Source organism: Trichogramma pretiosum, unplaced genomic scaffold (assembly GCF_000599845.2).
Source record: "Trichogramma pretiosum strain Unisexual culture from Peru unplaced genomic scaffold, Tpre_2.0 scaffold6, whole genome shotgun sequence".
NCBI lineage: Eukaryota > Metazoa > Arthropoda > Insecta > Hymenoptera > Trichogrammatidae > Trichogramma > Trichogramma pretiosum.
The window spans coordinates 2,845,240-2,868,262 of record NW_019641678.1 but is presented as its reverse complement, the minus strand read 5'-3'; the positions used below and the strand labels follow the sequence as shown (position 1 = coordinate 2,868,262).

The window sequence follows — 23,023 nt, the reverse complement described above, 5'->3', positions numbered from 1 at the left end:
GTGTGTATCTTCTTAAGGGAAGTCGAAATTTTTATCATGTTATATACTAACATACAATGAATGATAACCGCTCGATGCACTAGGACGATATTTAGATTCGGCGATGACTTGTGCAAGGAAGTCGATGTTTTTTTTAATAACTTTTTTTTATAACTTGTAATGTATTTGATAGGTCTATTGACTCGATATTATAGGAAGTTTTTTGAAGTACTTAATTGAATAAGACTAAAAAGTCAAAGACAAATAAAAATTTTAAATCACTGCTCAATCTAAACAAAACCAATTAAAAACAAATTAAAAAATGAAAAAAATCAAGAAAAAATAAATTTAAAAAAGAAAGCTAGAAATCTGGAATCAAATAAGTAAAAACTAGAAAAGAAAAAAAAAACAAATTAAAAACAAATTAAAAATTGAAAAAATTAAAAAAAATCAGCTGTTTATGAACAGCTGCAAGATGTGAAACATCTTTATCCATTAATTAAAGAAAATTCAAGAATTAAAAAGTAAAATTAAAATTAATTACAGAAAATTAAAAAATTAAAAAGTAAAATAAATAAAAACTAGAAAATCAAGAAAAGATAAAATTTGAATAAAAAAAATCTAAAATCAAACAAGTAAAAAGGAAAAAAACAAAAAAACCAAAAACACGAATCAAACAAGTAAAAGTTGAAACAAAAAAAACTAGAAACTAGAACATCAAAAAAAATCAAGAAAAAGAAAAGTCAGAAAATCCCAACACAAGCATCGATGTTTCACATCTGGTGCGCTAATGCTCAAGAAACTACTCTGATTACTTAACTCAAAGAGAGGAAACGATTTTAAGAGTAAGCATGCATTGATTATGCACCAGATGTGAAACATCGATGCTTGTGTTGGGATTTTCTGACTTTTCTGTTTTTTGATTTTTTTTGATGTTCTAGTTTCTAGTTTTTTTTGTTTCAACTTTTACTTGTTTGATTCGTGTTTTTGGTTTTTTTGTTTTTTTCCTTTTTACTTGTTTGATTTTAGATTTTTTTTATTCAAATTTTATCTTTTCTTGATTTTCTAGTTTTTATTTATTTTACTTTTTAATTTTTTAAATCACGAGACGTTTAAGACGCGCTTCGCCCGTATCAATTTTTTATTTGTGTTTTGAGGTTAGTTTAAGATTCAGAAATAGTTCAGAAATAGTGCGTTTCAAACGCGCTTTGCGCGTGTCAATTTTTTCATTCGAATTTTGAGGTTACTCAAGTACTAACTGTCTGTTGACAGTTAGCAGCACAGGCACTCGTATAGAGTCGGCTCGCGTCGGGCGTCGTCGTCAGTGTCAGCCAATCAGAGGTCGTTTTACGCGGCTTCACTTTTCGGCCGTTCTCTTTTTTATAAGTAGAGAAGAGAGAGAAGAGATATAGAGATGTCTGCTGTGTGAGAATACATGTTATAAGCAAAACTGCAACGAAATTCTATTCAATATTTAAGACTCTGAAAATTAATAGATCCAATTTAAACATTTTAAAAATAAAAAACAAGCTGATGACTTTAAATCAGTTTGATCTTGTGTTACCAGAGTTTTAAGAGAAAATAATTGATTTTCCAATGTTATTTCAATAGAAAATTGAATGCACGTCATGTTAATTTTAAATATCAAAATTAAAAGCTAAAACTTTTTGAGTGTTAAGTTTTTAAAGTATTGCAAACATTAAAATAGGTTAATCGAAGTTTTGAAGATCTTCGATAATTCTGAACCAGTCTAATATGTACCCATTGAAAATCATAAATTTGCGCAATTACATTATACCGCATTATTGTACGCACGACATTTTATTGCACTCTATAACAATTGTAGGTCGACGATATGAGCTAAATCTTGTCTGCACAATTGTAGCTTGCTTTTTCATTTATTGACTTTTACACACTTGAAACTTTAACAACGAGGCAATAATTAATGCCTAAGTCACTTTTGTATAATGTAAAGCATTGGTTTCCTTTTAAAAATTATTGAATAAAATTATCATCCACACACGTGCGCTCGCGCGAAGCTTTCACCCTTCTGGGAAAAATGTCGCATCGGCAGAGAGAGAGAGAGAGAGAGAGAGAGAGAGAGAGAGAGAGAAAGGTGTATCATACATCGAAACGTGTAGCTATATATCGTCGCGTGGCGAAGCACTATCGGGAGTTCATTGAGTCATTTCAGTAACATAATCCGCAAAAAAAAGAAGAAAAGAAAGAAAAGATGCGGTTTAATTATATCAGTCACGCATGTGACCCTATACGTTCGATGATTCCTATCAAGTCGATGATCCGATTAAATGTTCACTGATATAGTGTATGTGTATGTTCGCGTACACGGAGATCACCGTAAACGGACATCATGACTTTTTATAGATTCTCGCGACAAAGCATTACCTTTAATGCGAGCTGAGATGTGCAATGTGCTTACATGTATATTTTTTTCTTCTTTCGAAAAAAAAGTTTTTTCATCGACTCAAATTTTATATTCGATTTGTACAAATTACAAAACTAGAGCAAAGATTAGCGTTCGTGTTTACTCAATTTTTCGTTGAAGTTTATTAAAGAAATCTAATTCCAATTAATCAATTAAACTACCCAATTTACGTGAAAATAAATTGAGTGGTTAAATATTCATCCAACAAGTTCAATAAATAGTTTCATTAATGCAACAGCGTATTTTAAATTTAACTCTCGGATCGTTTTCAAGAAATTCCTTACCTATATTTATACGTTACGTCTGTCTCTCGTGGGACGCACATTCAAGGTATTTGCATTATTTTCTAAGCAATGAACTACACACATACACACACTAACAAACACATGCAAGCTCGATATCGTCGTTCAAGAACCAAGAATAGACTCTATTGAACTGTGTGTAAATCTGCAACTATAATTAATGTTAATAACACGATATTGACATTTGTTTGCGGGGTAGTTTGCGATATGCTTCTCCCGCTGCAGTAGCTGCGTTGCATGTGTTTGCGTCTCTGTGTTTGTGTGTATACAAATGATGAAAATCAGCGCCCCTGCGCCTCATAGTACTTGACCATGAGCCTATTTTTGCTCGTAATTGTTCGTACAATTTTAATGAAATCAATATATGAAAGTCTCTGCCTCGATAAACTTACACTTTTTACATTTATTTATAAGTTTTTAGCCAAACGCAGTTTAAATTGCACCCCAAGGAGGGGGCTATATTTAAATGTGAGCAAGTGAATTATTCATGAGGCTCTTATCAGATGTATATAATGTTAGACTCGAGAAAAAACACAGTGTTCTGCTCGCTGCACGGAACCATATAATGATACCAATGGTAAACAGAATTATAGATAAGGACATTTTTCAATAATCGCGCGTCTTGATCCGCATTCATTATGGATGCGGCAAAGCAAGCTCGGTTTCGTTCGTAAAAGTCAGTTTCGCTCCATCATCGTTGTCATTGAGTGTTACGCGTAAAAGTTACACCTCTCTCTAAACGTTTACACATAAAGTAATCATGATCGCGAAGCATATGTGCGTGGATATGCAAGAAAAATATAGTAAATTATTTTTTTTTCGAGTTTCGAAGTAAACAAAGAATTACTAAGCTCTTTCGAGGGTGACGCGCGCGCAATCAGAACTAGTACATCTCTGTACAGACACAGAGACCTGACAGAATAAAAGTATTGCATAGCCTATTTTTTTTTTTTTTTTTTGATCGAGTTATATTTCCTCTGTATTGCATGTATGCGTATATGGAGTTATCGCAATCCAATGTATACAATAGACCCTCGTTAGCTTTAGCTTTGACGTAAATACATAGCTTTCATCTTTGCTGTTGTTGTTCAACAGTTGCGATCGTCGATAGTTTCGTAACTTTATTAATAACTGATAAGTCAATGACGAGAAAAAATTAATGAAAAAAAACAAAATTGTTTGAGATCCAATTGTTGAACGTTTTGATCGAGTTATCTCTGACGCTTCGAATATAATATAAACACGTCAAAAACAAATCTTCTCCTCGAAAGCGATATCGAATTTGAATGAAGAAACTCGAGGCCGCGAAGGATTTCACGGATTCTCTGATGCGCTTTAACTTTGCTGGAAAATTTGTTTGGTGAGAATTTCGAATCGCTCGTCTCTGCTCTATATATCTCTGTATATATTGTTCTAGCGTGGAATAAATCGGAGCGCGCGCGCGAACTTTGCCGCATAGATGAGAGTTTTTAATGCTTATATAGAGCGAGCAATATATTCCATAATTTCGAAGTATCGACTTTCGCTCGCAGCCTCAAAGCTCGAAGTATTATTACTCACACTTGCAGCGATATAATGAATTGCATTCCAGTATTTCAGAGTCCAGAGTCAGTATTTCGATGGACGATGGAAGGAGAAAAATAAAAAAGGAGCGACTTCACAGAGAAAAATATCGTATAGGAAAATTTCGTTACCATGAAAAAGTGCCAAGCGAGTAGTAGAGGGTGTGATTCGTCCTTTTTCCATGGATAATTGAATATATTTCTGCGTCAATATAGACACTTTTGATTGTGGCCGCTTTACGAAGCGAGAGACAAGAAAGCGAGCGAAACTTTTGATTCAATAATAGGATTTATCGAGTGCAAGAGAGGGCTTTCTAAAAAAACATCGAGTGCGCTTGTAATTTTCACTTCAATTTATCCACCCACAATGCTATTTAGTTATCGAGATTTTCCAGCACTACGAGAGAGAGAGAAGAGCCGCTGTAGAGCGCTTTTATCGATCAAATCTTCGGTATAAACTCGAAGCCAAAGGGCCATCATTGAAATCCAATCGCGGCAACTGCAGTGCGAGTCTATGTGCCGTTCAATACTTACTCTTTTTTTAAACATACACAAAAAAATAGAGGAAGAAGAATATTCGACTGTAGATTAATCCTCGGGATTTCCGAGGAAAAGAAGACGAAGAAAAAAAAATAACAATACCGCAAAATCTTGCCATTATTCCGTAATTGATGATTATGATAAAAACGTTCATAGGAGGCAGAAAGAGCGTGGCATTGTGGGTTTTGCTATAAGGAGCGAATGATTTACGACGAGTAAAGCGGGAAAAAATTGCAGTTTTTAAAAAGGAACGTATAACACGAGAGCCGAGTGAGAGATTTATGTAGCGCAATACGCGAAGGCTGTATATACCCTTGTGTACTTTTCTATATGTGTGTGTAGTGTGCTTGCGCGCGTTAATGTGTGTCGTGGTTTATACCTTGAGTGTGTGTATGTATATGCATATATGTATTATAGGTGGTCGAGCTAGCTCTTGCGTTGCCTTATACCAAGAGAACCCCACCCACTTAGTGCTTTACCTTTATACATTTTCTCTCTCTCTCTCTCTCTCTCTCTCTCCCTCTTGTCTCTGCATGTGTTTGTGTATGTGTTCGCCTTAGTAGAGAGAAAGATCACACTCGAGCTTATGTGTGTGTGTGAGTACGAGCGCAGGTGAAAAATAAGAGACTCGAGCATCGCATGTGCACCTCTCGTGTACTGTTGCTATACCACCGCGCGGCTATATAGTACATAATCTGCATGTATGAACTTTGTGCTGTGCGCGCAGCGTGGCTGACTGTATACACAAACCTCCTTACAGGCTCTCTCTCTCTCTCTCGCCTCATTTATCACCCTCTTGGTGCGCTACTACTCTCCATCCCTCTCGCTGGCGCTTACTTACGCCTTGATTATTATGCATATGCGTACCAGTGTTGTGCCTCTCGCGTGGTGGCTGCAGCAGCATGTGTATGCGCTTTTCAAAACTTCGATTAACCCTTTTTTGCTCTCTTTCTTTCTTTCTTTCTCTGAGGTGAATGTGCAGCGCGCACGACGACGAGCTCGTGGGTGTATATGTGTGTGAGGTTGTAAAGATCTCGGCCGGTATGCGTGTGGTGCAGTGTCAAGAGTCTCGAACAGCTCGAGAGACACCTGCACTTTTTCTAATGTAAAAAAGTTTCTTTTTTTTCGATCAAGCGTTTGTGAACTTTGCCCGCGATCATTCGAGAAACTCATATACGAATTTCGACGAAGAAAAAATATCTGAAATTTATCGATGAACGTGATAGCAATCGGGGAAAAATCGAAAAGAAAATTTGAATTACATGAGTACATTCGGTCGTCAAAGAAAACTTCGATGCAGCAGGGATAATATGAGAATACATTTCGAAGACTAGTAATGATATGTAGTGATACACTCGACATTTGCTTATAAATATACTAATTGAGAAGTGGTTTTGTTACTTGCGAGATTACAAGTCTCCATCTGTTGATCAAATCAAAAAGCTCAAAATTAAAATATGCCACCTGCGATTATCATCAATCCTGTTTGAAAACCAAATGAATTCCGGAATAATTAATCCTCACATTTCCCTTCAAAAATATTACTCATTTGTTAAATAAACAAGCCGCTCATTTTTCACAGATTCAATCCTTCCACTCGACGCGCGCAACGAAGTTTCACTTCGAAAAAGGAAGCACGAGAGACGAAGGTACATACGCGAGCGCTTTTTCCATTTCATTGCACATATACCTGCCAATCATCGATATACAAGTAAGAAAGTTTATTTTTAGTTTTTCCGCGGCGCGTGCAGTACCCCGTCGCAGGCCAGGCAGTCAGGCAGGCAAGTACGCGCGCGCGCGCATCGTATACGTATACAACACTTTCATTGAAAACTCCTTTCGTGAATGAAAGATGATGCGGAGCGAGCGAGTGTGTATAATTTGCACACACACACACACATATACATACAAGTTCAGCTACGAGCACGCGCCTGCGAGCCGCGACTGTGCAGCGGTGCACAAGCTGTTACGTCATGCGTCCGCGACGCGGGCGAATCGATAATAGGAAAAAAACACACGGACACGGACACAGCTTTACAGACTATAGTGAGAGAGAGAGAGAGAGTCTATAATGCTGGTCGATGATGCAGTTTTTCGTCATGAATGAAAGTTTTTCCCGTTTTTCTTTTTCACAATTCTCGACAGTACTCTTGTTTCGAAACAAATTCCGGGATACGTAGAGCTTTCGAGATGCACGATTTTTCCACATCAACGCTGTGTACACGTGTACACGCAGCAGTGGCGTATCATATCGTGTGCATACGTTTTTCGTCGCGTCGCGCGAAAAATTCAAGGAGAAAAGTACACGAATGTATAGTGTACAAAACGGAGCAGAGACGGATCGTCGCCGGGGGTGAGGCGTATAAAACAAGCTTCGTATATGTTATACCGTGTCCTATAGGGAGAGGATATGTGTATTAAGGCGTCCCGAGGTAAGACGCGTGTGCGGGCGTGTTTCATATTATATCGTGCGTATAAGGGCGAAGAAGGTGTATTAAGTCGAAAAAAAGGCCTGGATGTAGGGGAGGAAAGGGAGGCTAAAAAGGAAGCGAGAGCTGCCGCTGTACGACGGAAAGGCCAAAGACAGGGATAAATAGTCTTAATACACGCATTGTGCGAGCTTTATGTGTAAGCGTGTGTGTGTGTGTGTACGTGTGTGTGCGCAATTACGCAGAAGAGGCGAAAGGCGAAAGGCGCGCGCGCGCAAGGGGTGAAGGAGAGGCCGGATCCTTTTGTCTTTATAGGAGACACTCCTCGAGGCAGGAAGCAGCAGTGCAGGCAGCAACAGCGCGCGCGAGTCATCGTCACGCACACACATGCACACGAGTCTTTCGTCCCTCTCTTACTCTTTAGCGATCGACGAGAGAGATACACGAGCCACATAGCTTTTACCGAGGCCGAGAGAGAGAGAGAGAGAGAGAGAGCCATGTACCGACGTCAGCGTGTACGCGGAGCCACCCCACCAGTACCAGCAGCGGCGCGTAACATGCCTCGGCCACCCCCGCCAGCGAGCTCTTCACTCACTCGCTCACTGTTGCTGTGTGTACTGGAGTGCGCGCGCGCACCCGGCCACCCACACTCTCTCTGGTTGTTGGCGGCGACGACGTCGCTCCGTCACGAGTGCGTTGGCGTATGGAGCGCCGCCGCCGCCGCCGAGGACCTAGCCCTCCACCACCGCCGTAGCCGTAGCCGCCGCCGCCGCTACCGCAACCCTCGTCGTCGTCGCTCGTCGTCGCTCGTCCTCGCGCCTCTTCAACCAGTCGCCAGTGTGCCGGACGTGGTCGCACGGAGCGCGCGCGGAACACCCCCAATCCGGAGCGACCGATCGCACGGCCTGTAATAATACACGAGGATAAAAAGCGCGGGCCCCCCAGCTCGCGGTGTGGCCCTCGCCCAATTACTACAGACCTACGGAAGATAGAGGACGGAATAACAGTTAATAAATAAAATAAAAGAGCCGGTACGCAGCCTATTCGGGAAGTGATTTTCGAGCTCTCTGCTAAAATTTCGAATTATAAAATAGCGCCGGGTCCGAGCAGTGTCGTCAGCGTTCAAGTGCCCGCCGCGCGTGACCGTAAGAAAATTAAGAAAAAAAAAAAATCTGTGTGAATCAAGGCCTATGTATTTACATAATATCCAACTGGCCCATTACGTAAGAACTGGGCTGGCTCCTCGGCCTCCGAGGAGCCAACGCCTCATGCAGGCACTCCTCGATAGCGATAATAGAGCCCGAGCCCGGGCCAGCTCATGGCTGTTTTGCGCTAGGCCGACTTGACTCTCGCAGACGGAGAGTGACGTAAGTAGAAAAGAAGCAGAAAAGCATCCCCGTCGCCGCTGCAGTGCAGCATAGTTTCGGTACCACCACCACCATCACCACCTCTACCACGTCACTTGTATATTATATAGCTCCCCGAGGTTGTCGTTGCCGTCGACTTCGTCCTAGTAGATACAAGTATTATACGTAATAATGCATGCGTGCGCGCCGAGTCATGCAGCAGTAGCCCGAGGCAGCCAAGAGCGGAGAAACCCGATCTCCGCTGCTGTTGCTGCTGCTGCTGCTGCTGCTTCTGCGCTTATATTATATATACGAGTGGCTTTTGGCTGGCATGGCGTGTGCGCGCACTCCTTTCGGGGCACCTGTTGATATACGCGCGAGCCGAGTCGAGCCTGGCAGGCAGCGGCGACGGCAGGAACCCACCGCCACTACACCGCGCGCACTGCTCTCTTTATCGAATTTCTCTCTTTCTCTCTACTCTGACGACTCCGCGGTACACACGTCTCATATATTATATATGAAACGCGCTCGCCTCCTTTCCCGTGGCTCGGATTGCACATACAGCGATGATATATAGAACCGTACTCGTAACAAGGTAGCAAGGAGCGGAATCTCGGGCCCTTTCGAGTGCGGGGGTGGATATGTACGAGACTTGCCCCGGCAGGGTTCGTCGCACGCTGTGATGCCACTGCTGCTATATAACTATCTTTCAGCAGCAGCAGCAGCTCCTTGCCTCGAGCCCGAAACGATCGAATCATCGATCCGCACGTACACACATACGTACTATATACCGCTGTTTTTGCACACCTATCCCCGCACACACACACACACATATATCTGCACACATGCCTCTCGCATCATCGCTGTTGTTGTTGGGGGCACACCTGCGCGGTTCGGTCGCCTCGCGCGAGGCCCGGGAGAGGCCAACGAGGGCTTCGACGTCGTCGCCACCGCCGCAAGGCTACACCCCCGCAGGCCTACCTGCTGCTGCTGCCTACACCTGTACACACATAATACAGCTCCTCTCGCTCGCGCGTATACGTAATAACGTAATGTAATGTGCATTGTGCTCGTGATGTGTGTGGTGCAACTCGAGCTACCTGCACCACCGGTGAACGCGTCCATACGTATCGCTTCCCTTGTAACGAAAAAAAAAAGGCCGAAACGAGAAGGTGCCCGATTTTTTTGTACGCGCGACACGATTTTCACGTACGTGCGGAGTTCGCGTTATACATTACGGGTTATACGTATTCGACCCGTGTAATTACGACAATACGAGCACTTAGGCTATAACGAGCTGTCGAGCGCACGCCATTGTTAACGATGCCTTTTCAATTTCAGCGTATTATGTTTATAATTAAAGATTATTTTAATTAGAAATTGCACATGACTGACAGCGGTCCTATTTAGCACGTCTGCATTGATCAACGCACTCAAGATTTGTCGTTTACTTGCACATTTTAAACACGCACACTTTTGTGATTATGTTTTTTATACTGTAATTTTAATTATAAATGAGTGAATTTTATGTGATTAATTCGATGAATAAATCAAACGTTGCACACGAATTTCAAAATTCATGACGTGATATTGCGAAAGTGAATGAAAAGTGTGTGAGTACGAATGCGATTGTGAAAAATATGATTCAATGACGAAAGTTTGCGTAGTACCTGACGAGTATGCAAAATGAAATAGCGATAATGAAATGAAAAATAGTACAAGCAATTTGACAGAGTATCATTATTATGTATCGAGCTACTGGGAATTGCAAAAAGAAAAAAAAAGAAAAAGCTCAAGCATCGCACGCAAAGTAAGCGAAAATAGTCCCAGGCGTGCGTCACGAATTTTGCACTAGATGAAAACTGGGACGCCAAACAACCGATCGTTTTACAACCAAATGAATTTAAATGAGTTGAAAAAAAGAAACTATTAAAATGAATTGAAATTTGTACTGATTTATTGTGTGTGGTATATTAGTTTCGAGCGACAGACGATAAATTTGGTTCGCTCAAAAAAAAAAAAAAAACATCAGTAGTGTGTAAGAAACGTAACGTTAACAATTTGGAATGAATTTTATAAATATTATGAAATGTTACAATTTAATGTAATACATATAGTCATACGACAAAGCCTTTAATAGAAATTCTCGATATTTTACGGCGATTTTTTGATAAACTAAAAATCATATCAAGCGGACCTCCCTCCTCCAAATTAAAAAGAAAAAATGTTTTTTCAAAGATTTATTTGTAATAGAATAAAATGACATATCTTGATGAAACTTTTTATACAGACTTAATTGACCTTATACTATTTAAAAAATCGTTTCTATAATTTTTTGCTACACAAATACTCGCCATCTAGTAAATTTTTTGAAACAATTAAATTGCCATTTTCAAATCATTAAAAATGCGATTAATTTTTTTAACGTAAATGGTAATTTTTCGTCAATGAGCCACTATATGAATATCAAGCATATCTACCAGGAAGCTTGCAGCACGGTGTGCATCAACGCGATGTTGCGACAGTTTTATTTCATAATATTCAACGTGACGTTTCTTTCATGCCACAATGACGATGATATTTAATTTATTATTATTGCACTCTGTTCCTTTCACCGTTCGTACGGATATAAATATTATAAATGTCGTCATGTGATTCTCGATGTATTTTTGTACAACAACACCACAGTGCACTTATTTGAATGTATATAATGATAACAGGTACAATATAAATAAACGCACAAGCTGCACCTCTGCACACGCACAAATGTATAAGTAGACGTAATTTGTTACGAAGAGAAGAAATGCACCCGAGTCGAGTTCCGGGTCTGCACTGCGCGGCCTATTTGCACCCCAATTCAAGAGCCGATTACACAGCTGATTTGGCTAACTAAAGTTTCGAGTGATTTTCAAGCATCGGCTCACCTAGCACGAGTGCATACCTCTTTTTTGAGTTTATCAGCATCTCGATCGATTGTGTAATTATTTCTCTAACGATCATACTCGAGAAAAAAAGAAAGTGAAGTGACGAGAAACCGAAATCTTTTTCTTCTTCTTCCAAAACTGCTACTACAGCACAGCTTTCAATATCTGCACTCTAACGAGGTCGAGTCGATCCTACTCGACATCGCTTCTTCCTTTTTTTTCATCTGCACGAGTGAGCACTTCAAAATATATAACGCACGCACCTCGACGCACTGATAATCGACACATTTTTCTAAAAAAAAAAGCACCAAGACTGTACAGCACGACTTTTTGACGATAATGTACGCATTTGATTGAAAGAGAGATGACCTCAGTACAACTTGAATCGACTCGTACGCTTACCGATCGGCTGATTTCAGACTAGCAACGAGCAGTTGGTGGCGGAAACACACAGTACCACCAGTTCCGATAATCGCATCCCGTAAAAAGAAAGGACGTCCATAAACGCAAGATGAGAAGCAACATGAGCAACTACCTTTCGTTGAGACGAACGACGTCTCGAGCCGCGCGCGGACTTACGGCTAGCGACGAGCTTCGGGCCATGTGAATCGCTCGAACGGAGGATACGTACGAAAGATAGAAAAAAATAGTCACAGCGATTCTTAGTGCAAGAAAAAAAGTTACTAAACAAAAACAGTATAATCGAGCAGCAGCATCGAGCGTGTTTCTTTGAAGACGACTTTTACATCGATCAACTCGTGCCTCTTTATCCCTCTCAAGTGTGCGCGAGTTTTCCCTCTCAAAAATCTCTTATATAATAAATATCTGCCTGCGTCCGTCCAAGCGTGCTGCGTCCGGGCTCGGGCTCTCTCTCTGTCTATCTCTTTATCTATCGTCTCTATAATCTATAAATTAAAATTGAACCGTGTGCGAACAAGTGCAAAGAACAAAAACCACACGGAACAGTCATCCTCGAGTATAGCTTGAGTGTGAGGATACAGTAGTAGTGACAGATATCGACGAGACGTCGTCGACAACGACGAGCGTCAACCGTAGGAGGCGATTACGCGCGAGGGCGGCCAGAGAAGCAGCCAAGCCAGCAGCCGTAGCACCGAGTGCCACCCGCGGGCACTGCAACAGGCCACGTTGTACCATGACGAGTCGCGTCTTCTGGCTGCTGAGCTACACAGTCGGTCTGAGCCTGGTCCTGGTCCACAGCAGCAGCAGCAGTAGCAGTGGAAGCAGCAGCAGCAGCAGTGGTAGCACGAGCAACGATGAACTCTTCTTGCGCGAGGCCTACCGGACGATCGACCAACAGCAGCAAAGGGAGCAGCAGCAACAATACTCGCCCAACGGAGCCGAGAATCTGCTGTTTCTCGATCTTCTGCGCGACGCCTATCGACAGCAGAAGCAACAGCAGCAGCAGCAGCAGCAGCAGCAAGTCCGATCGAATCCGAACATGGCGATGCTCGACGAGAGCGAGCCACCACCACCGCCACCCCCGCCGTTTCAGCAGCAGTTACGATTGCCTCGAGCCTACAATAACGGACCGATATCGGCAGCCTCGACCAAACCCAACAATAATCAGAACTATCGAGGCTCCAATAAGGCGGTAGCGGCTAAACGCACCTCGACTAATTCGGCTAGACAGCAGCAGAAACAAGAGCAGCAGAAGCAGCAGTCGAAGCGCAAGTCCAAGGACCTAGCCTCGCCACCCGCGATGATGATGCCCAGTATCCCGGCGGCCTCGCACTTCGTGCTCAGGTCCACCCGCGGCAGCAGACGCTACGACGTTCCTCAAATCGGTGAGTTATGCATCGCAAGCAAATACCACTACTTACGCTAATACGAAAACTTTTTTTTCTTTTATGTGCCCGTATATATATTGACGTAGTCGGCTGACTGTTTTGCCCCCCCCCCACGCGCAGGCAGCCGTTAAGTTTAATACATTTTATCGCTAGCTGCACAAAATTTTACACTCCTATATATACCTAATAAATTACATTGAGTTGCTTTTTCTGCGAGTTCAAGGCAGCGCGCGAGCGTAAAAGTTTGCCTTCCCACGGAAAAATTACTCTCTCTCTCTCTTTCCAGCTCGAAGTCCTCCTCTCGCGGTCAATGCTTAAAAAAAGAGGCAAGCCGAACGCCCGAATGGCGCATAAAACTTACACGTGCCTTTTTTACATTACAAGCGACGCCACGGCGAAATTGAAACAAATTTTTTTTTTACCTCTTTTCTGCCGCGCGAATAAAATTACGATAGTTGCGTCGTCTCTCGCTCACCTGCGCCGCGCGCTTTTAAATTATGATTTGGCAGCGCGGCCGAGTTGCTCTTTCGGGTGAATTTCATTTTGTAATATGTATAAAGTAAAAACTGCAAAAAATAATTTTATCATTTCTACATCTGAAATAATTACGAGGGAGAGAGAGAGAGCAAAAAGAAAGTTGTAACGTTTTAAATATAATTGTTTGCATAATGAACTTTCAACGTTACACGTACAAATGCATCTGACCGTGGCGTAAAATGAATTTTGAATAAACTTTTTTCTCCATCTCTCTCTGCCTCTCTGTGTGAGTACATCCGCGAATGAAATTCCTCGTACAAACAATTCGATGAGAGAGAGAGAGAGAGAGCAAAAAAATTGAACCGAAATGAAGAGCTGCAAAAGAGCCGAGAGTGGTGAAATGAAGGGTACACGCGTGGAGAAGCTCAACGTTGCAATTAGTGCTTAAAATAAAAAAATAAAAAAGAACGAAAATTAATTCGAGCAATCGCGAAATTGGGAGGGATGCTCTTTTTTGTGTTGCAAAATCGTTTAATAAAAACGCGTGTTGCGCTCGTCCATAAGAGTTCGTTAATTTTTAAAAGCGAAGCGTACAATTAAAATACTCGGAGTGTACATAGATACAAAATTGCATAATACAGCTCCGTGGAGTGCAAAGTTAAAACAGAAATAGAAGAGTAAAAAAGAAACGAAGAAGTAGGTATAGATGCATAATTAAAGGGAGAAGGTGACGGGGAGAGAAAAAAACATTGAAATTAGACGTTGACGAGATAAATGAAGTCACTGATTACATACGTCGCGCGCTTATGTCGATCACTGTATACAGCTGTTATTATTTACCTAATACGTTCATCATAGCCACCCATTGGAAATGAAGCAATCTTAAAGTGAGCTGCAATTGACGTGATGTGTGCAGCAATAGTAGTAGTAATAGTCTAGGTGCAAGTCTTCAATCAGCGAAACTATCTTCTATTTCTCCCCCGTCTGTCCCTCTTTATAACTGTCTCGTAAACAAGCATATGTCTATCGGTGTGCATACGTGCACAAACAAATAAACTCCGACGCTAATAAACAACACACGACTCGCGGCTGCGGTGTCTTTAGCTCGCTCGACTGCGAGTCGTCGTCGTCGAGTTATCTGCATTTACATGTGTGGCATGTTCACAAGCCCTCGGCTGAGCCGGTGGTGGTTTATACTTCTATAATACGTATACGATATATACCAGCAGCAGTCGGTGGTCTATATAAGGGATCTAACCAAAGAGAACGATATATTATATATAGTACGGTATATATATTGGCATCGCTCGGAGATGGTATACACGACTTATTACGTGATAGGCCCGGTGCATAGTTATGACGAGGCATATATAAAGTTGATGACAATAGACAGAAAGGAAGACGCGAATGTACGCGCGTCGTCGCCGCGCTGTTACTATATCATAAACACACCTCCACAGGGCTGTGTTACGTCTTCTTCTTCCTCTACTTTTTTTTAGCCACAATAAAGCTAGCTACTAACGCGCACCTGCTTACATTATGTTATATGCTTCGTAAAAAATATTGGCCACATGTGTTATAATATAATACACCTCGGTCGAGCCTACGCGTCACACATAACACATATATACGCGCATGCAAAAACGCGAACGCGTCAGACTTACACGTGTCTCGCGTATTATAAAATTATCATTATTATTATTTCATACGCAGTGCGAAATATAGTTTTTTGTATCATTACGCGTACACCGGCGCGTCGGGGCTTTTGAAGGTAACACGTCACTCGCTCACTCAGCCAAAAGCTCGGGTCCGAATCGAGCGATGTAGCATACGTACTCGAGTATAGTTTTTTATGTGCCACCCACGCATTCACAGCAACGTACTGCATATATCCGAATCGGAACTACACACACGCGTTTTTTTATTCTACGCACATAAAATGTCATCTCTGTGTCGTATAATTTTCGTGCGCTTGCGCGCGTCATTGTAATAATGCAGACTCTGTGGTTTGCATAATGCAAGTGCGCGAGTCGTGCGACACAAAGCTCAAAAGATGACGAAATCGTCGTCGCAGTTTATAATACGCGTACGCGAGCGAGCGCGCCTACGTGCTATACATTATCATCATGTGCTGTAGTACATTTAGATTCGCTGCTGCTGCTCAGCACAGGGCACGGGTGACGTATAATATTAATACGTCTATATGTGCAGTGTGCATAGTATTATTTTAACAGTGGCGGCTGTGGTGGTGGTGGTGGCTATCCTCTAAGCTTGCACCTACTGCCTGCCTGCCTGCCTGACTCGCTGCGGCCGCAAACTTACTTACTCGAGGTTCGCGCCGTCACTGCCACTTCTCTTTCTCTCTCTCTCTCTCTCTCTCTCTCTCTCTCTTTCTCGAATCTATATACAGTAGCTGTAGCTCGCGTTATACGTGTATATCGCACACATACACGCTTACAATTCTCGTACACTCGTGTGTACGTGTGTGCATTATAACGACCGCATTCGTTACGCGGCTTGAGCTCTATCGCTTATGTACCGTATTATAAAGCGAGAGGCGCTGCGTTTGATAGTTGATACTTGAGAACGACAGAGCGAGGGATCGAGTCGATGAGTCGCGACTCGTTGTAGTTATAATATATATACGCGGACTCATTGCTCATTACTCGCGCGCGGACGTGTGTGCAAATGTTATATCTGAGTATATATAAATATATGCAATATATGCAGACACACACACACACACACACACACGAACTTAACTCGTACGCGCTCGCATAACGGATTTCTTTTTCTCTCTACTTTGAAAAAGAGGCCAAACCCATTATCTTAGCCCAGTAATATATAGGCAGGTGGTTTCTCATTCTTGTTTCTTCGATATGTACCCGCGCGCGCGCGGATGCATACGACGTATATGGGAACGAAGCTACGACATCGAGAGCTTTATAGATTTCGTGTTGTACAAACTTTGACTTTTTCCTCGTGCTTAGTGCTTTTACTCTTTAAAACGATATCTCTGCGTATTATAATAAATAAATGTATCTTTTCTAATTATAAAAGTATGTATACATATTTTTCTTATGTAATCGAAATCGAATTCGATCGCTTGGGGGTAGGCGATGCGACATCTACGGTCAGTAAGCTATGTAGCAGGCTCTACGGAGGAGCCGGCGGTCGTCGTCGTGGCAAAGCGGCGTCGCCTCGGGCACGCGTCCCGGTCGTGAGGAGGGTGCTCGAGAGGAGCTAAATTGGAGTCGTAGTTGAGCTTAAGGAGCTAGACTTTATTGCGTGATTGCGCGGGCCATGCCGCCGTCGGGGCAAGACTGACTCTGCAGCGTACCGGGCCGCAGCATCCCCTCTCTTGGCGCCAACAACTTAAGCCCTACGCGGTCGTGCACTGCGCGCCCGAACACGTAGGCAGCCACCAACAGCTATAACTATAAAAGCAACAGAAATTCTCCGGTATATATATGCTTAACATTTAATGACTAGTTTTTTTCGGAATCGAAAAAATTTCTCACACATTCAAGCCCCATTAGAACTGGACATACTTCGATATGAAGTTGGCAACTACAACGAAGTTTTTCAAATCGTGTTTTTACTTATATGCAATTATTTTTACTTTCCCATTTGCAGATTTACCGGTAAAGTTTCTTGCCATCTAGCGACAGAGGCTTAAATTATCGTATTCAAAGTGGTAAAAAACTGATTATAATTTCTTTTATAGTATTTCAAATGCGCTTAACTTTTATGAAATGATTGTAGTAGACTATAATTGTAGTGAAATAATGGCAAAAACCTAGTTAATATATGGTATTTTAAAACATTTGAAATTGCCATTTTTTGGTCATTAGCACATAATCAATCATTTCCATACCAAGATTATAAAAATTTCATTCATTCAGACTGAATGATTCAATCCAGATCCTCCATCCGTGTCCGTGTGAAAAAATTAACTTCAAAATTGGATTAAAAAGTACCTATAAGCATCACTAACACCTTGACCGCTATCTGATATTTTAATAAAATTGTAATTGCATCTTGTTGCGTTAAGCAACGATTGAGAAGTAATTCGCAAGAAGGAAGTATGCAAATATGTCTACAAGTTTCGTCTCGTAGGAGCTTACAATACACTAGTAGCGTAAAGGGCATATATAGTGTACACCGGCGTAATTCTTAAACAAATCGCGCCTACGCTCGCTGGCGTCAAGTGTAAGTACGCGATCGTGTTTACGCACTCTCGCTGCCAATTTTTGAATTTTCGTTTTTCCGCTTCGATCGGCAACATCGTGGGTTTACATCGATTGTCTATATAAAGCCAATAATGGAAAAACTCGCAGCGCAGCCTTGGGAAAATAGCCGACGAAATTGGATTTCGCTTACGTGAGCGCACAAAATTGAGCTTGCGACGCAGCTTGCATCGGTACGCGTGATCAAGCGTACATGTTAATAATAATCATTTCAGCTCCCCGCGAGCATTTACATTAGAAATATGAAATAATTAGCTGCTGATGAAAATTATTGGGAAGCACCCAATGACGCGATGCTTGCATAGGTTATAGCATTTTAGTATACGATTTTTAATCGCATTCATGAAGAGCAGACGCTGAACAATGAATAAGTTCGCATACGTATACACATTCTCTGGATGAACTGTAATGTAGTAATACGTGGGTGGACTGTAAAAAGCGGCTTACACATTGCAGACGTTGACCGGCAGATCGACGTCGGCGGCCTACAGGCGGCACATTGCATGCACAAACGTGGAAGCATGAATTTATGTAATAAGCGTAATTAAATGCAAGACTAGTACGTTTATATATGTAATATATAATATCATACGTACATCTTTATGGTAGCCGTATAATACACCACCGTTCGCATTATACATACTTATAACTTATATGTGCAGTGTGTATGTGTGTGTGTGTGTTTGTAAATGTGGTGAATCGGCCCCTTTTCTGCCATAGTACAACGATCGAGAGACAGAGAAAGAAACGATAGATCGACCGCGAGCAGTCGTCGGTCGCGACGACGACGATCCCGCTGCACATGAACATTTAATGCAGCGAGCGCTGCACTCCAGTGTCCCCGTCGTTTGTGTGTGTGTGTGTGTGTGTGTGTGTGTGTGTGTGTGTGCATAAATAATTTCCGATATATGAGGTCGACCGCGAGCGCAAAACCCATACGTACGTGATGTGTCTTACTTATGTATATTTTGTGAAACAATTTATTGTACCCAACCGAACGCGTATTATGTACATTTGTGTGGATTATATGTGAATTACTCGAAATTACGATAGCGGTTGCAACGCGCGGAGAGAGAGAGATTTTGCGCGAAATTTCAGGGCGGAAAATACCTATATGCCGAACAATCGAAAGAGATTTCAAAGCAGAATGAAATCAGCCTATATAGTCCATAAATAGAAAATACTCGAACAAAAAAAGCCCTTCGAGTCGCGCGAGGCAGGCGCGCGTGGGCGGGAGCGTATGTATCGTTACGACCTTTTTGTCAGACGTGTGATTCTTTGAATTGGCAATTATCGAGGTGCTCGATCGAATGTTATATAGCGCACGTATAAAAGTGTACGTACGTGCGTGACGTTGAATAAAAAAAAAAAAAAAAAAANGGAAAAAAAAAAAAAAAAAAAGAAGAAAACGAAAAAATGGTCAACCCACGCGCTCTTGTACGTGTACCTATAATAATAAGTCGATCCTCGTCGTCGTCGTATGTTCGTTATTGCATCGCGACAATTATCGGGTATTATAACAAGCATAAATCCAACTAAGTAGCAGATAATGTTATCGGTGCAAGTATATTGTAAATTGACCAGGCGCGTGGTATAAGAGGTATACGTAGTATGTACCCAGTCTGCGCGCATGCAAACGATCTCGCTCTAACGATGCTAAAATAATCTAATAAGGCATAATGCGCCGCCGGTGTATACGATAATAATGCGCGCGCGAGGCCGTGCACGGGGATGTACGTAAACTGCAGCACATACCGCTGGCCAGACACGGAGCCATGAGCTCGTTTACTTACTCGCGAGTAAGTACACACACACACTATACGATGATGCGCGCACGGTACACAACATGCTTGCTCACAACAACAATAATAACAACAGGTACGCAGGGCGATTGTATACCGTACACACACACACATATCGTATGGTAGATCCGAGCTACTACGTGACCTCCTGCAAAATCCGCGAACTTAAGTGCATGCACATATAAGACGGTAAACAGCTGATTTTCAAGGTACACACAGTGTAAAGTTCCGCGCGTCAGCTGTGTAGTGTGGCGTAGTGTATGCGGAGACAGCGGCCGGGGCGGGGGTGGGAGTGAAAGTCGCGCATATCTATTCCGCATAAACAGGCGCGATGACGCGCGTCTCGCGCGTCGCGTTATACTGCACTGCACAGTGCTCGCTGGTTTATAAGTATAGGCTCGTTGTGGGGGAGAGGAGGGTGTACCCGCTGTGCATCATATAAAAGAACGTGCGTAGCACCTATAGCGTTGACATTTTTCGCTCGAACAAGCAGAGAACTAGAAAGTATTTATATTTGATAGTATAAATGTCTTTTACTTAACGCTAAAATGTTTCTTCTTCTCTTTTGGTTTTCGACGAATTCGGCCATGAGCTACCTAGTGGTAACTTATGAACTACTCGAACATATTCCGATAGAAATGTTAAAAGTATTCGAATTTTAGGAATAATTTTTAAAATACAATTGAATACGTCACAAACACAGTTGTCTTATGTACGAGAAAGAAATTGAACGGCATACGTTAACTCATTCTTTTGCTATCTCTATAATAAACGTACATAAGTACATTATGCGTAAGCTCGAATTAAAATGAAAGCAATAATGAAGAGCAAAAACGCGCGCGACTGCGGGTGCCGGAAGGTTTCAATTTTCACACGCTGAGCAGCCTTTTTTACACAATGCAGTGGCTTTACACCCACTCGTGCATTGTTTGACGCGTGCTTTAGCACGCATCCTCCAAAGTTATTTCGAGTATTCGCTGTACGACTCTAGGTGCAATCGGGTGAAATAGGAGTCGAAAAAATAGTTGTACAGTCTGCGATGTAGCCGCTCTGACTGTATATACGAATTGACTCGCAGGAGAGGAGGCACGCGCAGGCGATAATATCGTCCATCGCAATTCTATAAAGCTCGGCTCGGCTCCCTCTTTAAAGCTGTTGTACAAGGGTGGTGAGCGCGAGCGATTTCGAAAGCGGCGGAGCTAGCTAGAAAGCTCGCAAGCTCGAACTGTGATTAACTCGCGCTGAATTACGTTGAAACTCATACGTATAGGCGTGGGCGTATATTGCCTGGATATATAGTGAGCGACACATTTTCATCGCTATATTACGTTCGTGTGTGTGTGTGTATTATACGAACGCGAACGCGTGTGTAATGTTGCATAACCTTGCTGAATTGTGCCTAGCTTCTAATGCAGCTCGCCCCGTGTATAATGCACACAATGCCTGCGTATTATGGTAACGATGGCGCGCGCTCGGGCCAAAAGCATTATGCTAATTCATCGACGAGCAGCGATGTATAGAAATTTCGTTCGATCGCGACGCCCTGGCATCGATACGGTACAATATGCAAGCGTTTTCATACTTTTTGTCGTGTGGCTTCTTGAAATTTTCGGAATCCAAAATTTCGTTGCAATACTGCGAAATGTTTTAACCTTTTTGCTCCAGTGTAAGTGTTAATTTGAATAATTACGATATGGTGTTCGCTTCTCTTTCGTGGGTCGTTAAGCGCCTCGTTAATTAGCTCACTCTCTCGCTTGTGTATAGACGACGACGACGACGAGCGCGGGCACCTCGTTTTCTCATCTCTGGTCGATATTTCTGAGCGCTATCAGCTTCCTCGCTTCGTACACACACTTGTAGCATACTTTATACGCTCTATATATGGGCTAAGCCATAATTAGCGTGATGGTAAAAAAAATTTTTTTTCTCAAATTATGTACTTTTGAAGAGTACATTGAAAAGTGAAAATCCCTAAAGTTTCAGCCCTCTAGTTCCAACCCTATTGGATTTTCAGGGTCTTAAAGTTGAATTTTCATTTTCTGCTCATATTCTGCTTGCAATTCTGATTTAATGTAAAATATGATGTAGAATTCAAATTTGTACTTAAAAATCATAATCATAAGTTGAATTCCCATAAAAATGATATTTTCAAGTATTAATCATATAACTGTGCAAAAATAAACATGTTTGTATCTAGCGATATGCCCAATATTGTGATATGTTCATCGATACATCAAATTACAACTTCTGATAAATTTTGGTAGTTGGCAGACGAGCATTATTCATTATTGAGCTTAAGATGAGCCAAAAATCAAAGAAAATTGAAAAACCATGTTTCTTGACTCATATTAAGCTCAAAAATGAATTCTGTTTGTCTGCCGATAACCAAAACTTATCAGAAGTTGTATTTTGGTGTATCGATGAACATATTACAATATGGGTCTAATCGAAGGATAAGAACACATTTTTTTTTAGTACAGTAATATGATTAGGACATGAAAATATCATTTTATGGAGACTCCACTTCTTAATATGATTTTTAAGTACAAATTCGAATTCTACATCAAATTTTACATTGAAACCCATGGTTCAACAATTTTTTCACATTTACCCAAAAAAATCAGAATTGCAAGCAAAATATCAGCAAAAAAAGAAAATTCAACTTCAAGACCCTGAAAATCCAATAGGGTTGGACCTAGAGGGCTGAAACTTTCAGGATTTTCACTTTTCAATGTACTCTTCAAAAATACATAATTTGAGAAAAAAAATTTTTTTGACCATTACGCTAATTATGGCTTAGCCCATATATATATATATATGCCAGAGCTCTTCAATTTATCTTTGCAGCACGAATGCAGCTCTTCGCGCGTATTACTTAAGGTTGCGCATTTCACGCTCGGCCGATCATTCGGGTCGTTACTATTCAAACTCGAAATTATTCAGGGAACGCGGGGCGGTTTATGTTCGAGACGCTTCCCATCGGGGGAGTATCATGGGATTATGAGAGTATTTTCAAATTGATGTTGGAGTAATCAGATTATTTTATTTTTAAAGAAAAAGAGTAGTTAGAAAAACTTACCTGGGAATATATGGGAATCTAAATTTCTTCGATTGACAATGAAAAACATATCGATTTATTGGGTAATTCGAAGTAATAG

General features: G+C 41.7%; 1 protein-coding gene across 2 annotated transcripts in view; it reads left to right on the top strand.

Annotated features, from left to right (window-relative positions):
• Positions 1–8,014: 8,014 nt before the first annotated feature.
• The window catches only part of LOC106652324 (putative uncharacterized protein DDB_G0288537), a 43,668-nt gene continuing 28,659 nt past the window's right edge, over positions 8,015–23,023 (top strand). The window contains exons 1-2 of one of the 2 annotated variants that reach the window (XM_014371215.2): positions 8,015–8,625; positions 11,948–13,333. In XM_014371215.2, the coding sequence (XP_014226701.1) occupies positions 12,682–13,333 (652 nt within the window). In that variant the 5' untranslated portion in view covers positions 8,015–8,625; positions 11,948–12,681. Of the gene's footprint in view, positions 8,626–10,958; positions 13,334–23,023 lie in introns of those variants that run through there. The other variant, XM_014371214.2, reaches the window with a different exon arrangement.